General features: G+C 36.4%; 1 protein-coding gene across 6 annotated transcripts in view; it reads right to left on the bottom strand.

The window, feature by feature from the left end:
- Positions 1-17,966, bottom strand: part of MEMO1 (mediator of cell motility 1) — a 129,530-nt gene that overhangs the window by 20,069 nt on the left and 91,495 nt on the right. For 3 of the 6 annotated variants that reach the window (XM_027113447.1, XM_027113449.1, XM_027113448.1), the window contains exons 5-6: positions 17,772-17,883; positions 183-325 (exon numbers count right to left, since the gene is read on the bottom strand). In XM_027113447.1, coding sequence (XP_026969248.1) covers positions 183-325; positions 17,772-17,883 — 255 coding nt within the window. The remainder of the gene's footprint in view (positions 1-182; positions 326-17,771; positions 17,884-17,966) is intronic. The other 3 variants (XM_027113452.1, XM_027113450.1, XM_027113451.1) reach the window with 1 other exon arrangement.

Genomic DNA, 17,966 nt, shown 5'->3' with positions numbered 1-17,966 from the left:
CTACAATCTCATCCTTTTTAAATGACCAAAAGACTTTTTTATTCACCTTTAAACACTGTTGCTAAAAGTAAAACTTTCCACGGAAAGTGATAAAGAACTGAAAATCAGAGCTTAGAATGAAAAGATACCTTTAACCACAAGTACATTATATCTACCATGAAATGTTAAAATCTAGAACTTACCCCAATGGCAGAAATCAGAAGAAACCACAAAGAGATTACTAGGATCCGCTAGATATTTACTGAAGAGTTTTCCGAATTCCTGTTCTTTTGACTCACTCAGAGCTCCAACCAATACAGGAATAATGGTAAACTCATCCTTATGGCTTAAAGAAAACAGAAAACAGAAAAAAAAAAAAAAAAGTCATTTAAGAAATATAAGAATAAAAATAGTTTTCCAATGTGTTGGCACTAAAAAGTGGAACATTTATTAATAGTGGAATGGATAATATACATAATATTGCTGAATTCTTAAAATCTATAAATTAATGTTTAAAGAAAACCATTTAAAAATATGAGGTACAGAATACTAAAAATATCTATTTAAATTACAGAAATGTACAATACTTCTTTAGGTAAACAAAGCTATTTTACTACTAATAATATCTTCGAATGTAAAAAGAAGCCCATCAAACCATCACCAAGTCAAGTCTTCTCAACTACCCATAAAAACTACAGTCATCTCTGCCCAATGCTTCTGTAATTTTAAAAGAGTATTAAATTCTTCCTCACTTATTTTAATTCTATCCGATTATAAATACCACCATTTCTGGCACTTGTTCTATAAACCTGCCAAGTGAGACCTACAAAACTTATCTTGGCTCCCATAAGATTCACCAAATGCACCTTACTCCTATACTAATAAACAGATACAGGACAGTCTGAAGATACAACTCAAATTTCACTGGCATCTAGGGTGGACATAGAATTCAAGGAAATAGATATTAATTTCTAGCAACAAGAAAAAGACGCCACGCCCATCCACAATGTTTATGGCATATCCACAAGTCCCTTTTTCACTCTATAGATTGAAAGATTTATGGAAAAGGAACAGAGCAGATTAATTAAGAATAACTGTGACGGGCTACAGAACAGACCTTTTAAATTTTTCATTGTCGTGAAATTTTGTTTACATATATTCAATATTATTTATATTCTAAAGGATCCCAGATTTGGAATTTTAGAAGCATGAATCATGTTTGTCTGACTTGTTCTAAACAGGACTTTTAAAAAAATCATTGTAATAAATGCTTTTTAATATAATCCGGCACTTAATTGATGTTGGACAAACAGAATTCATAAAAGGGTCTGTAAAAACACTAGGTTTAAGTATTACCAAAATAAATGTTAGCTCAGCTTCATAAAGCTAAATTCAGGGCACCCAAGCGCCTCCCCCAAAAAGGCCCCCTTACCCTTGTCAATTGCGAAATAAACAGATCATACAGATCTCCAATCCCTCTGCAATGCAGGGGCTTCTTGGGCAGAATCTGCATCTATGGAGTAAGAAAAAAAGAGGAAGCTGGCAGAGGAAGCTGCCATGGGATATCTCTTTCTCTGATTCTTACCACTTTGCTTAACAACTGCATGAACGAATAGGGGCTCTTCAGTAAGTTAAGAGTGATTATCATATGAAAGAAAAGAATTTGAGCGCTAGTAAAAATTCAAGAAGATTGTTATGAATTGTTCTAACTTCAAGTACTACCTACATAAATAAATACACTAAGATCATTAAAGAGTCTGCAAGTAATTATGACATAGTAGGGAAGCAGTTATATAGAGTATAAAAAACAAGAAGTCAGAAGAAATGGACTCAAGTACTATCTCTATCACATACAAATAAATGTTGAGAGCATAGGTAAGTTACCAACCTAAAAATTTATATTATTTGTAAAATGATCATAATTACAATACCCTTTTCATAAAACTGTTATGAAGTAAGGAATACTACAAGAAAAGTACTTTGTCAACAATAGTTGCTTCACTCTGAGCAAACACGTCTCCTTCTCCATAACAGCCACCAAACTATTCAATTAACCTGTCTGAACTATCTACACAGAGGTAAAAGTCTAATACTACTTAGAAATCTAAGCTCTGAATCAAGATTCATCCATCCACCTCTTTGTTATTTCTCTTTTTAAAAAATTGCTTGTTGTTCTCTATCCCCACAAAGCATGACTTAGAGAAAAGAGCATTTGGCTTTGAAATGTAATATTCCTAGGTTTTAGAATCCAAGTTGTGAAGTTGGACTTCCCTAGTGAAGGAGTATAAAATCTCGCCCTCAAATAACAATTATAAAAACTGGATAAAGCTGTCAAAAAAACCAACCATTTTGTGCTTTGGAAATCAACCAAGGGCGAAAAACACAATGAGAAGAGTTTATTCATGAAAAGTCAACTGATTTCTTGGGAAGAACAGTGGAAGTCTGGCATCTTACCAGGAACTGACTCTATCTCCCTTCCCTGCTCCACCAACATTATGGTGAAAGCAAGGTGAGATTGCCTGTGAAAACCAGCAGCTTCACCGCTGAAGGAAGCTGACTTTGATTTGGAGTAGAGAGCAGAATACCCACACCCAGCAGGAAACAGAAAATCCTGCAGCTTTTGTTGCCTGAAATTACTGTATCATTTGAGGCAAGCCACAAACCTGAGGACTACCTAGAAATCTAACAGGGAGGTCTGGGAAAGGAGAGACCCATATAGGGACTGAATAAATTCATATATTCTGAAGAGATGCCCTGATGGTGACCTGGCTGAACAGGAGGCAGCACATGTGTACAGGGGAGGTCCATAAGGCCCTAAGCTCTCGCCAAATGCCAGGTAATTGGGAGGATGAGAGCAAGCACAAGGGTAAGTGGAGACCTGAGAGACACCAAGCTCTTACACATCCCTGGCTGACTGGAAACCTCCACACACGCACAGGGAGACCAGAGAAGATCCAACAGAAAGCAAAGGAGGCAAACTTGAAAATTTCATATGTGCTCCCCAAAACATACACAATCCAGCAGCAGAGGGTGAAAGGTATACAGGTTCAACATGTTTAAGCACAACCTCCAAACAAACAGTAGCTAAGCACTAAGCAGTGCAGATACAGGGGTGAACTCTAGAAAGCCAGGGTAAAAAATATAAATAAGAATTTTTTAAAAGCTAAGGAGATACATCAGTAGCCAAATACTGTGAGAGAGACAAATTCCACACAGAGTCCACGAAAGTTACTTTTAAAAAAATTAACGGGGGCTTCCCTGGTGGCGCAGTGGTTGAGAGTCCGCCTGCCAATGCAGGGGACACGGGTTCGTGCCCTGGTCCGGGAAGATCCCACATGCCGCGGAGCGGCTGGGCCCATGAGCCATGGCCGCTGAGCCTGTGCATCCGGAGCCTGTGCTCCGCAACGGGAGAGGCCACAACAGTGAGAGGCCCTCGTACAGCAAAAAAAAAAAAAAAAAAGGTACAAATGAACTTATTTACAAAACAGAAACAGACTCACAGACTTAGAGAACAAACTTATGATTACCAGGGGGGAAGGGCAGAGGGGAGGGATAGCTAGGGAGTTTGGGACTGACACTACACACTGCTATATTTAAAATGGATAACCAACAAGGACCTACTGTATAGCACAGGGAACTCTGCTCAATATTATGTAACAACCTAAATGGGAAAAGTATTTGAAAAAGAATAGATACATGTATATGTATAACTGAATCACTCTGCTGTACACCTGAAACTATCACAACATTGTTAACTGACTATAATATAAAATAAAAAGTTTAAAAAAAAAGAATAAAGTTGCTATAATATACTATTGGGTTGGCTAAAAGGTTCGTTCCGGTTTTTCTGTAAGATCTTATGGAAAAACACAAACAAACTTTTTGGCCAACCCAGAATGTAAAAAGTCCAGTTTCAAGAAAAAAATTGTGAGCCAAAGAAAAAGGAACCTGTGACCCACTCTTGGGCGTAGGGTGGGGGTGGGAGTGGAAGTAGAAGCTGTATCCAAATGGGACCAGATATTAGATTTAGCAGACAAAGATTTTAAAAGTTATTAAAAATATGTTCAAAGAAATAAAGGAAACTATGCTTGATATATACAATATCAAACATACGAGGATGCACACAATGGGAATCCCAGAAAAGTTACAGTAAAAGTATTAGAAAAAAATAATGGCTGAAAACTTTCCAAATTTCATGAAAAACATTAATCTTCAGATCAAAAAAAACTAAACAACCCAAAGTAGGTAAGTATAAAGAGATTCCCAACCTAGGTACACCATAATGAAACTGATGAAAATCAAAGACAAAGAGAAAATCTTGAAAGCAGCAAAAAGAAAATGACTCATTACTTACAGGATAGACTTTTCAACAAATGGTACTGGGATAATTGCGTATCCATAGGAAAAAAGTGAACTCAGACCTTTACCTCATACCATACACAAACTGGTATAGCCAGAACTATAATCTAAAACCGTAACACATCTAGAACTGGGTTCAGCAAACATCTTTTGAAATGGGCCATACTGTAGGTTTTCTGGGCCATACAATACCTGTAGAAACTACTCAACTGTCACTGTAAAGAGAAAGCAGCCATAGTCATTAGGTAAATGAATGGGTGTGACTATGTTCCGATAAAACATTACAATAACAAGTTGTGGGCCAGATATGGTCTGCAGAACACATTCAAGAAGAGAAAATCTATGTGACCCTGGATTCAAAAGCAGAATCCATACAAGAAAAAAAAAAAAGATAAAAATTCATCAAGAGGGACTTCCCTGGTGGCACAGTGGTTGAGAGTTTGCTTGCCGATGCAGGGGACATAGGTTCGTGCCCCGGTCCGGGAAGATCCCACATACCGCGGAGTGGCTGGGCCCGTGAGCCATGGCCGCTGAGCCTGTGCTCCGCAACGGAAGAGGTCACAACAGTGAGAGGCCCGCGTACCGCGAAAAAGAAAAAAAAAAAAAAAAAAATTCATCAAGAATGTTTGCTCTTCAACAGACACCATTAAGAAAACAAACAGACAAGCCATACAATGGGAAGAAATCTTTGGATATCATATATATGAATAAAAAAACCTGTGTCCAGAATATATAAAATCTTGTAACTCAGTAAAAAGATGAATTATCAAATTAAAACTAGGGCAAAATATATGAATAGCCATTTGACAAAAGAAGATACACGAATGACTAATAATCATATGAAAACGTGCTCAACTTCATAAGTCACTGGAGAGATGCAAATTAACACCACAGTGAGGTTACACTACACATCTATCAGAATGGTTGTAAAAAAAAGACCGACAATAACAGGTACTGGCCAGAATGTGGAGAAACAGAACCCTCATGCATTGTTCCTGGAATATAAAACAGTGTCATCACTCTGAAAAACAGTTTGGCAGTTTCTAAAAGAGTTAAAACACAGACTTATCATATGACTCAGCAATTCCATTTCCAAGTAACTATTCAAGAGAAATGAAAACATGTGTTCACATAAAGACTTGTACAAGAATGTTTATATCATTATTCCTAATAGCCAAAAATGAAAATGATCCAAATGTCCATTAACTGGTGAATGGTTAAACAAAATGTGGCATATTCATACAATGGAATAACTACTTGGCAATAAAAAGAATGAACCATGGTTACATACCGCAACATGGATGAATCTCAAAAACAGTATGCTAAGTGAAAAAGGACAGACACAAAAGACTATATTTTGTATGATTCCATTTATTTAAAATTTCCAAAAACTACAAATCTATAGAGAAAGAAAGAAGGTAAATGGTTGCCTGAGGTTGAGAATGGGAGCAAGAATTGCCCTCAAATGGACACAAGGTTTCTTTTTTGGGTGATAAAAATGTTGTTTTAAAACTAGATTGTGAGATGTCTGCACAAATCTATAAATTTACCAGAAATCAGTGAGCTATAATCTTATGTGGATGAATTTTACAAGATATCACTCATATTTCAAACTTCAATAAAACTGTTAAAAAAAGAAAAAGAAGAAAAAGAAAATCCATCTTTGCCACTTGCAAACTGTGCTACTTGCACCAGGTTACTTAACCTACCCTAAGCCTCAACTGTCATCAGTAAGAACAGAGTTAATAAAATGTACCTTGCAAAACTCTTGTGAGCACTTTAGTAATGTAGATGAAAGTTTTATCCCTTTTTCTGTCCTATACTTTAACCCATGCTGCAGAAAATTACTATATCCAAGATGTGTAACAAACAATAATTGAAATCCCAGAACCAATAGTGAAGCACTCTCTTTAAAAACAAACAATATAGGCTTCCGTGGTGGTGCAGTGGTTAAGAATCTGCCTGCCAACTACTGAGCCCACATGCCTCAACCACTGAAGCCAACACGTCTCAACCACTGAAACCCACGCACCTAGAGCCTGTGCCCTGCAACAACAGAGAACTAGAGAAGGCCCGCGCGCAGCAACGAAGACCCAATGCAGCCATAAATAAATAAAAATTTTAAAAAACCAAACAAACAATATTGGGACTTCCCTGGTGGTCCAGTGGCTAAGACTCCGCACTCCCAACGCAGGGTGCCCGGGTTTGACCGCTGGTCAGGGAACTAGATCCCACATGCCGCAACTAAAGATCCCGCATGCCACAACTAAAAGGTCCCGCGTGCCGCAACTAAGATCCCACGTGCTGGAACAAAGATCCCACATGCCGCAACTAAGACCCAGCGCAGCCAAATAAATAAATAAACAAATATTTTTTTAAAAAACAATATCACCGTATCACCAATGCTCTTAATGGTACAGAGCACAAAAAGTCTAAATTCTAATGTAAAAATTCTAATATAAAAATGTGAATTTGTAGCTAACATAGTTCTACAGTTAATGCTACAGTTAATAACACTATTGAATATTCGAAACTTGCTAAGAGTAGATCTTAAAAGTCCTCATCAGAAGGAAAAAATGTGAACTCTAATATGAATATTCTAAGTGATAAGAAAACAATTTAAATGACAGTGTTTTTACTTAATTAGTGATATATAAGTAACTGAAATCTTAAAATTGATGACATTTTAAACTAGATGAAGTACTGTATACAAATAGTTATTTGCTTATTCTTTCTATGGCATTAATCTGAATATTTCTCCCCTGAACAACACTGATGAACATGAGAAATTTCTTTTCTATACAAGTTCCAACTTCCCAAAGATTTTAGAAGCAGTCCAGAGCTACTCAGGTGAGAATTTAAAAAAAAAATCATAGGTACTTCCCTGGTGGCACAGTGGTTAAGACTCTGTGTTCCCAATACAGGGGGCCCGGGTTCGATCCCTGGTTGGGGAACTAGATCCCACATGCATGCTGCAACTAAGAGTCTGCATGCCACAACTAAGGAGCTGGCAAGCCACAACTAAGGAGCCTGCCTGCCGCAACTAAGACCCAGTGCAACCAAATAAATAATTACTAAGCCAGTCAGAAGAAAAATTATTCTTATCCCTAAGGTGCTGAGGCTGTTGCCACAATAATATCACTATATAATTTACTCTCCTCTCCTCTTTTAGACAGAAAATATTCATAGGGAAAAAAGAGGACAAAACATATGTAAATATAAAAAAATCTTTACTCTGATAAAAATAAAATACATCCCAATCTTCTCAAATGTCTTATGCTACCTCTTGCTCATCCTTTTCATGGTCATAGAAACTAAAATTATTCCATTACGACCAACAGAGAATTTGTACTTATTATTCCAGAGATTCTCCATGTTCTATCTATAATTCTAAAAAATGCTCTCTTCCGGATACAGGTAATACTCAAAAGGAAACTTCTATGTTCATGAAAAAGGGAAACTGGGGAAGGGAAAGAAAAGGGAAAAGGGAGAAGGTAAACTAGCTGTCAATGACAACTAAAATTACCATTAAGTCATTATAAATCTTTACTGTTGGATCAGGTAAGTGAATCTAATGAGATTATCAAAACTAATTTCAAAGGTTTTATCTTTCTGAATTTCCATTCCAGTAGGAGTGCTTATTAGAAAGGTTTTACAAGAGCAGGCATATTTCAGGTACCAGAGAATCGTACTAAACTCTGTTTTGGAAACTCAACCATTTGAAGCAAGAGTCCTATGATAAATTGGCCCAAGTCTGCTGTCAGAATTATAGAGACATTCTAGTATTTTGAGAGAAACAAGTCAACATTTATTTCCATGCCCTATGTTCTCCTAAAATTACACCCGGGTTTACACCTAAAACTTAACAGCTTTACCATCTCTGATAATTGTATACTCTTAGGCCTTAAACTTATCTTAAAATTATCTTACTCTACCACATAGAAATATTTACCAAGTTTTGCTCATTCTAACCTTTAAATGTCTCCCATAATCTGCTCAGTCTGCTACCCTATCCACCACTACGTTAGTTCAAAGCCCCCGTGATTTCTAAACCATTTCTACCAACCTCTTCCAATTCTAATCCATCCTTCACAGTACCATCACACCATCAAAGAGTAATACTCTTATAGTCAAGTTCTAATCATCTCCCTCTTTTGCTGAGGAACTTTTACTAGCTCTATGCCAATCATGGAATGAAATACAAATATCTTAAAATGACATTCAATGCCCTTCATAATCCTGTCCCAACCTACTTTCCAACTTTCTAATCTTGGTCCTCTTACTCTACACCTCTACAAAGTTACCTATTCAAATGTCTCCAGTCCCACGTTGGTATCATATATGTGTGAAAAGTCAGATAAGGTATAAGATAACAGGAAGTGGCAGGACCAATATCCAACTAAAAACATTCATATCTGTGAAAAAATTTTTTCTAACTATGCAGGCCAAAAAACATCTACAGACAGACCTCAGTTACTAGTTCAGCCTTCTGTAACTCCTGCAAGCTAAGTCGATTAATTTTCTGTTCTTAAAATAAGCCCTGGGCTTTCTTACTCCTATACTTTGTATTTACAGTACTCCCTTTCCCTCAAAAAATTCTGCCCCATTCTGTGAAAATTATAGCCATCCTCAAAGTCCACTCAAATATCACCTTCTCACAAAGCCTTCTGTGCTCCCCTAACTCAGTTATCACCTACACCCCCCCTTTTCTGTTCCTATAAACTCTTCAATCGTACTTATTACATTTTGAATTATATTACATTTATTTATATAGATATCTCTCCTACTAGACTATATGCTGAGGAAACACAAAATATTTACTTATTTTTTATCACCTGTCATTCCTTGCACAATTAGGCAACTCTACTAATACCGGAAAAATTCAGATTAACCAAAATTTTTAAATTTTGAGAGTAAATGTCATCTTAAAAACAATCAGGGCTTCCCTGGTGGCGCAGTGGTTGAGAGCCCGCCTGCTGATGCAGGGGACACGGGTTCGTGCCCCGGTCCGGGAAGATCCCACATGCCACGGAGCGGCTGGGCCCGTGAGCCATGGCCACTGAGCCTACACGTGTCTGGAGCCTGTGCTCCGCAACGGGAGAGGCCACAACAGTGAGAGGCCCGAGTACCGCCAAAAAAAAAAAAAATTAAATATTTACATCAATAACTAGTAAAACTGAAGGCAGGGGGAATTACGATTATGGGCCAAAATGAGTTTTGTTTACTAGCCTACTTAATTACTCCCCATGAATAAAATACATTATTCTTAATCTGTGATTAACAGCAACATTGGAAAAGGAGTCTCTTGTGTATTCCTGAGAAGGTGACAAAGGTAAAGGAAAAGAAATCCTTTTTCCAACCCAAAATAACAAGTTTTAAATAATAAAATCAGGAACTTCCCTGGTGGTCCAGTGGTTAAGAATCTGCCTTCCAATGCAGGGGAAGCGGGTTTGATCCCTGGTTGGGGAACTAAGATCCTACATACTACAGGGCAACTAAACCTGAGGGCCGCACTACTGAGCCCATGTGCTCTGGAGCCTGTGCGCCACATCTAGAGAAGAACCCGCACGCCGCTACTAAGACCCAATACAGCCAAATAAATAAATATTTTAAAATAAATAAAATAAAATCAGAGCTATAAACTGCCAAAAAGTCCTTCTGAGACAAGGAAAATGATATAGGTCATAAACTCATATCGACATAAAAGAAAGGAAGCACATTAGAGAGGGATAAAAGAATGTAAAATAACATCTTTTGTTTATTTCATTTTATTTTTCTTATTCTTAATTGATCCAACAGATAACAATTGTTCAAAATAATTATAGTAATAATGTGTTTGGTAATTATAGCTTATGAATGATAACAATGTTATAAGGGACAGGAAGGAGAAATCGGGAATACTCTGTTATAAGATACTTGCACTACATGAATCAGTACAGTGTTACTTGAAAGTACACTTGCATCAGTTGCAAATGTATGTTGCAAACTTTAAAGCAACCACTAAACAAAGTAAAAAGAAGTATAATCAATATACAAAGAGAGGAAAGAAAATGAATTCATATTAAATGCTCAATTAAAACCTGAGCAAGAAGAAAAAGAGGGGAAGACAAAAAAGAAATAAAGAACAAGGGCAATGAACAGAAAATGGTAACAAATATAACAGATATTAATCCAAGTATATCAATAATCTCTTAATAGGTAAATGGATACACTGTGATACACCCATAAAATGGACTATTATTCAACATAAAGAAAAATAAGCTACCAAGCCATAAAAAGACATGAAGGAATCTTGAAAATATATTACCAAGTTAAAGAAGCCAACCTGAAAAGGCTACATACTGCATGATTCCAACTACATGATATTCTAGAAACTGTATGACTATGAAGACAGTAAAAAGATCAGCAGTTACCAGGGGTTGGATGGAGGTAGAGAGGGGGGAGAAGACGAATAGGTAAAGCACAGGGGATTTTTAGGGCAGTAAAACTATTTTACAGGGTACTATAATGGTAGATACATGACATGAGGCACTTTGCAAAACCCATAAACTATATAACACAAAGAGTGAACCCTAATTAAACTATGAACTTCAGTTAATAATCATGTATCAATATTGGTTCATCAATTATCACAAATGTATTATACTAGTATAAGATGTTACAAATAGAAAAAATGTTCAGTTAATAGTAATTAATACCATACAAGGCATCTGACATTCTCACTCAGGGAACTCAAAACTATAATTAATACAAATAAACACAAGAATTACAAGAATTAGGTTTAACAATTTGGATTAAACTATACAAAATCAAGATTTTCTAGATATATATAATGGTATAAGTACTAAGTTACCAAATCCTAACCATGGTGAATTTCTAAGATTGGCTAGAACCTGAAACATAAGATGAAACAGATTTAAATACACGGTACTGTGCTTTCAAGTTGCCCATGTTCCAAAATATTAGTAACAAAAAGCATTATATGGCTAAAAAGATAATAATGATATTTTTACAGTGAACATGAACTTTTTTTTTTTTTTTTTTTTTTTTGCGGTACACGGGCCTCCCACTGCCGTGGCCTCTCCCACTGCGGAGCACAGGCTCCGGACGCGCAGGCCCAGCGGCCATGGCTCACAGGCCCAGCCGCTCCATGGCATGTGGGACCCTCCCGGACCGGGGCACGAATCCACGTCCCCTGCATCTGCAGGCGGACTCTCAACCACTGCGCCACCAGGGAAGCCCCAACATGAACATTTTTATAGGGTCATATTTCTCAAACACTTTGAAAGTTACTAAAGAACTCTATTTACTTTGCACATTTTTTCTGAACAAAAAAGAAAAGCACTGAAATTAGGGCAAAGGAATTGTTCTATATGTTGACGGTGGTGAATATTTACAACTCTGCATTTATCAATATTCACAGACTTCTATGACATAAAGAGCATATTTTACAGTATGTAAATTACCTCAGAAATCAATTAAAAATTTAAACTGTAAATAGAGTAAATGGGAATGATATAGAGAAAGGAATAAAAGGGGCGAAAGATAACTGAACAGATAAAATGCAAAGAAAAAGAAGAGGTGGGATCATGTTGTTAAGAGTGAACAGTTTTTTTCAAGATACACGATTTCTACATATCCAAACTTAACTCTCTCAAATGTAATTATATGCAATATTAAAAACTATGAATTTCTGGACTTCCCTGGTGGCGCAGTGGTTGAGAGTCCGCCTGCCGATGCAGGGGACATGGGTTCGTGCCCCGGTCTGGGAAGATCTCACATGCCGCAGAGCGGCTGGGCCCGTGAGCCATGGCCGCTGAGCCTGCGCGTCCGGAGCCTGTGCTCCGCAACGGGAGAGGCCACGACAGTGAGAGGCCCGCGTACCGCAAAAACAAAAACAAAAACAAAAAAATACTATGAATTTCAATCGTAAAGATAATATATGGAAAAAAAGGATCAGAATAAAATACTTAAGATATCATCTCCTATTTACATGTTTTAATTTTCACAAAAACATGCGTATGTATAAATCTTATACATATATTGTATATACACAAACATATATGCATACATATATGTTAGCATATCTATAATAATTTTTACTGTCAGTAAACACTGGTTGAGGAGAAGCAAAGCGGCTTTCACTGCTCATTTTGTACTTCTTGATGCTGTTTACACTTTTAAACCATGTACATCCATTTTTTAAATGTCAACAGAATTAACTGAGCAAGGGGATTATGGGTCATTTTATGTTTTCTCCTCTATAACCTCTAATGAATATCATTTTTAAATCTGTTTAAAATAAGAAAATTATAAATAATAGATATTTAATTGTTAAACCTGTTTTTATAGTAGTGAAAAATGAGGGAAAAGTTTTAAAATTAAATGATCAATTGAAGTATTACAGAGACATATACTAGAAAGTCCTATGTATACACAATAAAAAGGAGTTTAAAAAATGACATGGAAATAGGTTCATGATATGAAAAGCAGTTAATAAAAAAAAACTGATCTCATTTTTGGAAAAAATATTTAATAAAAGTATTAAAAATAGATTGTTATTAATTTATTCAACAATTAATTATTGAGATCCTTTTGTGTACCAGGTACTGAGACGGGTACAGAAGATACAGGGTAGACTAGCTGCCCTGGAGTAGGGAATAGGTTAGGGAAGTACCAGAGAAGGGAGATAAAGAACTACTTAACTGCAGTGCTACTGTGGTAGGTTGTCTACAAATATAATCACCAAAATTCCTCCCACTTCTGAATGCTCATGCCACCCCTCCCATTAGGTATAGAGCCAATTTCTCCTTCCCTTTGAACCTAGCCTTCCAACTTACTTTGCCAAGTAGAATGCAACATAAGTGATACTGTGCCAGTTCCAAGCCTAAATATTAAGAGGCCTAGAAGTTTCTACTTGTTTTCTTGTTACCCTGAACTGCCATGTACTTCAGGATAGTCCAGCAGGAAAGGGAAACCATGTGTAAGAGACAGGCCCTGAAGGAAGAGTAACAACAAGTGGAGATAGCACCAAGATGAGAACTAAGGTGCCCAGCAGACAACCTGCATCATAGCCCCAAACAGAAAGTGAGAGCACCTTGGAACATCTAGCCTAAGTCAACCTGTCTCAACTGGCAGCAGATAAAACAGAGATGACTGGTTGCCACTCATCCCTGACCAAATTTCTAGCCCAAAGAATCATAAACAAAAAAAAAAAAGGTACTTTAAGGTGATACGCCATGCTGCAATAGATAACTGAGACCAAAAAATAGTACCTGGAAAGCGTATTACTGTAAGAGAAACCTAAAAAATATAATACTGGCTTTGTGGACACAGAGATAGGTGGAAGTTGAAAGGGCAACAAGGAGCCTGGAAACTGGATGAGCAGTAAGGACACTGCTATAGGAGGCTAGAAATAGAGTTATCCATATTATTTACTGGGAGAACAATTAGCATAACGTAACTTAGAAGATTAAAAATACACTTAAAGATTAAAAATAGCTAAGAAGATTTCCAGACAAAATATTCAAAGTGTCAATGGCTTCTTTACAGCCAAGTATGAGAAGGTACAAGAAGAAAAACATGAGCTAAAGAATTATAAGCAGAATTTAAAAGAAATATTTCCAACCAGGAGTTGCTTGGTTGGAAAATAACTTTCTCATCGCTAGCCTCTACAGATAGCAGAAAACTGTCAAAGAAACAGCATAAGGACAAAGATCAAATCCACAGTGCTACCAAGAACATGGGCTCAGAGGCATCAAATCAAAACGCATCTGTAAAATGTATTAGGACCTCAGGAAGACTTAAGACAGTGCTTGTATACTCTCTCAGGCAGGTAAAAGGGCTTCTAAGAAACTCCAGGCCCCTAACTTGAGATCCAAAGTAGAAAGAAGCCTGTCTCAGAAAGAACTGTGGATGTGACTTTTGTCTAATGGAATGCACTTATAATCTGATGTACAGAAAACCCACAAAGTGTTTAATGGAGTTCAATCAGTTTGTACTAAAAAACAAAACAAAACACTGTTCCAAATAAAAAGAGGCCTTTAGGCTCTTAAACTGTCACATACATGAAGCAGACTAAAACTGCTACTTAGATGCAAACAAGGCCCATTTCTTATGGAAAAGTAAAAATGACTCAGAGAGGAGAGCCAAAAGCCGAAAGGATCCAGTCAAGAGCTAAGAATAATACAGGTCTTCCTCAACTTAAATGGGGTTAAGTCTCAATAAACCCACTGTAAGTCGAAAATACATTTAATACACCTAACCTACTAAACATCATAGCTTAGCCTAGCCTACATTAAATGTGCTTAAAACATTTACATTAGTCTACAGTTGGGCAAATCATCTAACACGAAGCCTTTTTCATAATAAAGTGTTGAATCTCTCATGTAATTTATTGAACACTGTACTGAAAATGAAAAACAGAATGGTTGTCTTGGTTCAGAGGATTTTAAGTGTACCGGTTGTTCACCCTTCTGATCATGAGGCTGCCTGGGTGCTGCGACTCACTGCCACTGCCCAGAAACATGAGAGAGTAAGCACACACATTGCTAGCCTGGGAAAAGATCAAAATTCGAAGTACAGTTTCTACTTAATATGTATCACTTTCACACCATCAAAAAGCCAAAAAATCTTAAGTGGAATCATCATAAGTCAGGAACCATCTGTAATGAATTATGAAGCCACTACCAGAAGACAGAACCAAGCCATAATCAAGGATATTTTCTATTTCCTGGTTAGAGTTCAGAATTGCTTTGGACCAGAGACTACTACATGCTTCCCATTCTTTCACTCTGCAACGGAAGTAACTATTGTGCTTTACTGTCCTTGTCTCAAAACTGTATACTGAGTGTATTGGGAGGGGGAGGGGGAGACTTGCCTTCTTAGTGCACAGGTATCCAAATCAAAAAGAGCTACACCCAAGGAGCCTCATCCATATCCCAACCTAATGCAGATCATAAGATAATGGACTTCGAACCTGAGGTCATAACTGGATGAGATTTCTGGGCATCTTAGGAGAGCTGGGGGTGCCCTCCATGTTGGAGAAATGTGAATTGTCCACCAGAGGAAGAATTGTGGTAGCCATCTGCAAAGATGGCTGCCAACAATACCTCCTACTCCTGTACACATATGCTACTCCTCCTGTCAAGAGGTGGCATCTATTTCTCCTTTGAAAAACAAAATGCAGTTGAAATGATACTATGTAGTTTCAGGCCTAGGCCTTAATGGGCCAAGAAACTTCTGGTTTTGTTCTCTTGTTATCCAGAATCACCATGTAAAGAAATCCAGACTATCCTACAGAGAAACCAAGAATATAGAAAAGCCCTGGTTGGTAAACAAACAGGCCATCTAGAGAACGGATGAGGTGTCTCAAGTAAAAGCCAGCACTAAGGCCATCTTGGATCCTCAAGGCCCACTCCAGCCATCTCAGTCAGTATCTTGTGGACCAGAGCAAGGTATTCCCTACTCAAACTCCTGATCCAAAAATTGTGAGCAATAAAATAGTTATGATTTTAAGTCACTAAGCGTTGAGGCAATTTGTTACTCAGTAATGAAAGACTGATACAGGTAGTGAGCGCAGCAAAGACTACAAAGGAAAAGTACTAGGTACTTTCTAAGAGTCAGTATTAGGAATCCTAATGTAATCTGAGATGTAGGGAAGGTTTTCTTGAGAAGTGATATACTTAAAAGTGGTTATTTAACACTATTTAATAGGAAATTATGAACAAAAATTTTGTTCACTGGTTTCAAATTTCTATTTTCCTAAATTTCCACATTATGCCTGTTTTACTTTTGAAATAACAACAAAAATGTTATTTTATTAAAGCTTCCTTAAGGATACTGTTGGCAGTTTACTGGTCCTATTGTATTGAAATTTATTAAGTCTAAAATATATTTTCTTATGACAAAATATGCAAACATTTCAGCAAATAACAAAAGTTTTCTACTGTCCTATGTAGTTGAAGAATGGGATGTTCTGATTACACTAGGATTCCAAAACTTAAACAGCCTATATTGGTTTAATAACTTCTAAAGAATTAGAATGTATTAAAACAATTAACCTAAAATTATACTGCTTATAATTTAATATCACACTATTTTTGGAAACTTCTTCAGGTTTATGTTAATTCCTCATAGTTATCATTGTGAAAAGATGTGGATAACATAAGACTGAGAGAAGTAAATAATACTTTGATAACAGAATTAAGAGTGGAAATAACCCCCAAAACTGCAATAATGGAATAAAAGCAACATGGAAAAATTAAACAGAAATAACTGAAGAGACAAACACATTTAGGGTTAAAAAGAAATCAACCACAAAAGTACAAGAGGAGAAATAATCCAGCTTAACAGTATAAAAAAGCCTTGGGGTTTCAGCTGACCACAAGTATATCAGACAAGTATATATCAGTATATATATACAATAGTAAGGTAAGCCATATCAGCATAATAACTGCTTAGATAATCTCAGACTTCATTAATGCATTTAATTGACAAATATTTACTGAAAACCTATAATGCACTACTTATTTTCCTAAGAGAATACAGTAATGAGGACCAGAGAAGGAATAATCTCACCATATTTAGAACTAGTCAAACTACATATGGAATATTAAGTCCATATAAAGGAAATGATTGAAAAAATTAGAGAAATGTGACCTATAAAAGGAAAACTTCCTAATTTGAATATTGCCCTAAAAGAAGAAAGAAAGCTCTTAAAACAATTCTTTCATTTTACCAAAATAAATTGACTACTACGTGACAGGCGTTGTGCTAGGCACTGGGGTATAAGTGGAAAACAAAATAGATATTGTCCCTGTCTTCACTCTACTTATAGTCTAGTGAACACCCTATCACTAGAAGACCTTTTAGCAGGTACCAAATAAGAATCTGTCAAGCACTTTTTATAAAAGAGATCTCTTTTATAACAGATCTATATTATATTTAGATAATCTCTTTTATTATATATTATTATACAATAATCTCTTTTATAATAGAGATTCATGTACTTTGATAAGGCTGAAATAAATTACCTCCAAAGTTACTTCCAAATCTAAAATTTTATGATTACTTACTTATAGCACTATAACATGAAAGAATGTAATTGTTACTCTGAGATAAATGAATGTATAATGAATAAGATAACAGGCAAATCAATACACACAAACACACACACACGGGTTGTTGTTTTTTTCTTTTAATATTTCTACCTAATAAGACAACCACGTCACTTTACACGTTAAGCCTTCATAGGCAAACTACTCAAAACCAACTTCAATCCATATTCAGAAAATCCAATCCCAAATTTTTATTTCATTTCAACAAAAATTTTAAAACTCTTTACCCTAATGATTATCTCACCCTAGTTAAAATAATTCCAAAGAAATTAATATCCATGATTTCTCTGGGATTTCTTATATTAATTAATATACCTTTCCATGGCTTTAGCTGTATAAGGCAAATGCATTTCAATACTGTGTTCATCTTCATCTGTCTGCAGAGACATTCGTTCAAACATTCCTGTCTTCCACAGTTCTCCGTAAACTAGAGATTTCAAAATATAGTAAAACAAATATATTAATGTATATCCTTACCCTGTGAGACTCTATCCAGTAACACAAAACTAC

Source organism: Aethalodelphis obliquidens, unplaced genomic scaffold (genome assembly GCF_003676395.1).
Source record: "Aethalodelphis obliquidens isolate GAN/ISIS:26980383/991018 unplaced genomic scaffold, ASM367639v1 scaffold12, whole genome shotgun sequence".
Lineage (NCBI taxonomy): Eukaryota > Metazoa > Chordata > Mammalia > Artiodactyla > Delphinidae > Aethalodelphis > Aethalodelphis obliquidens.
This window is presented reverse-complemented; position numbering and strand designations above follow the sequence as displayed.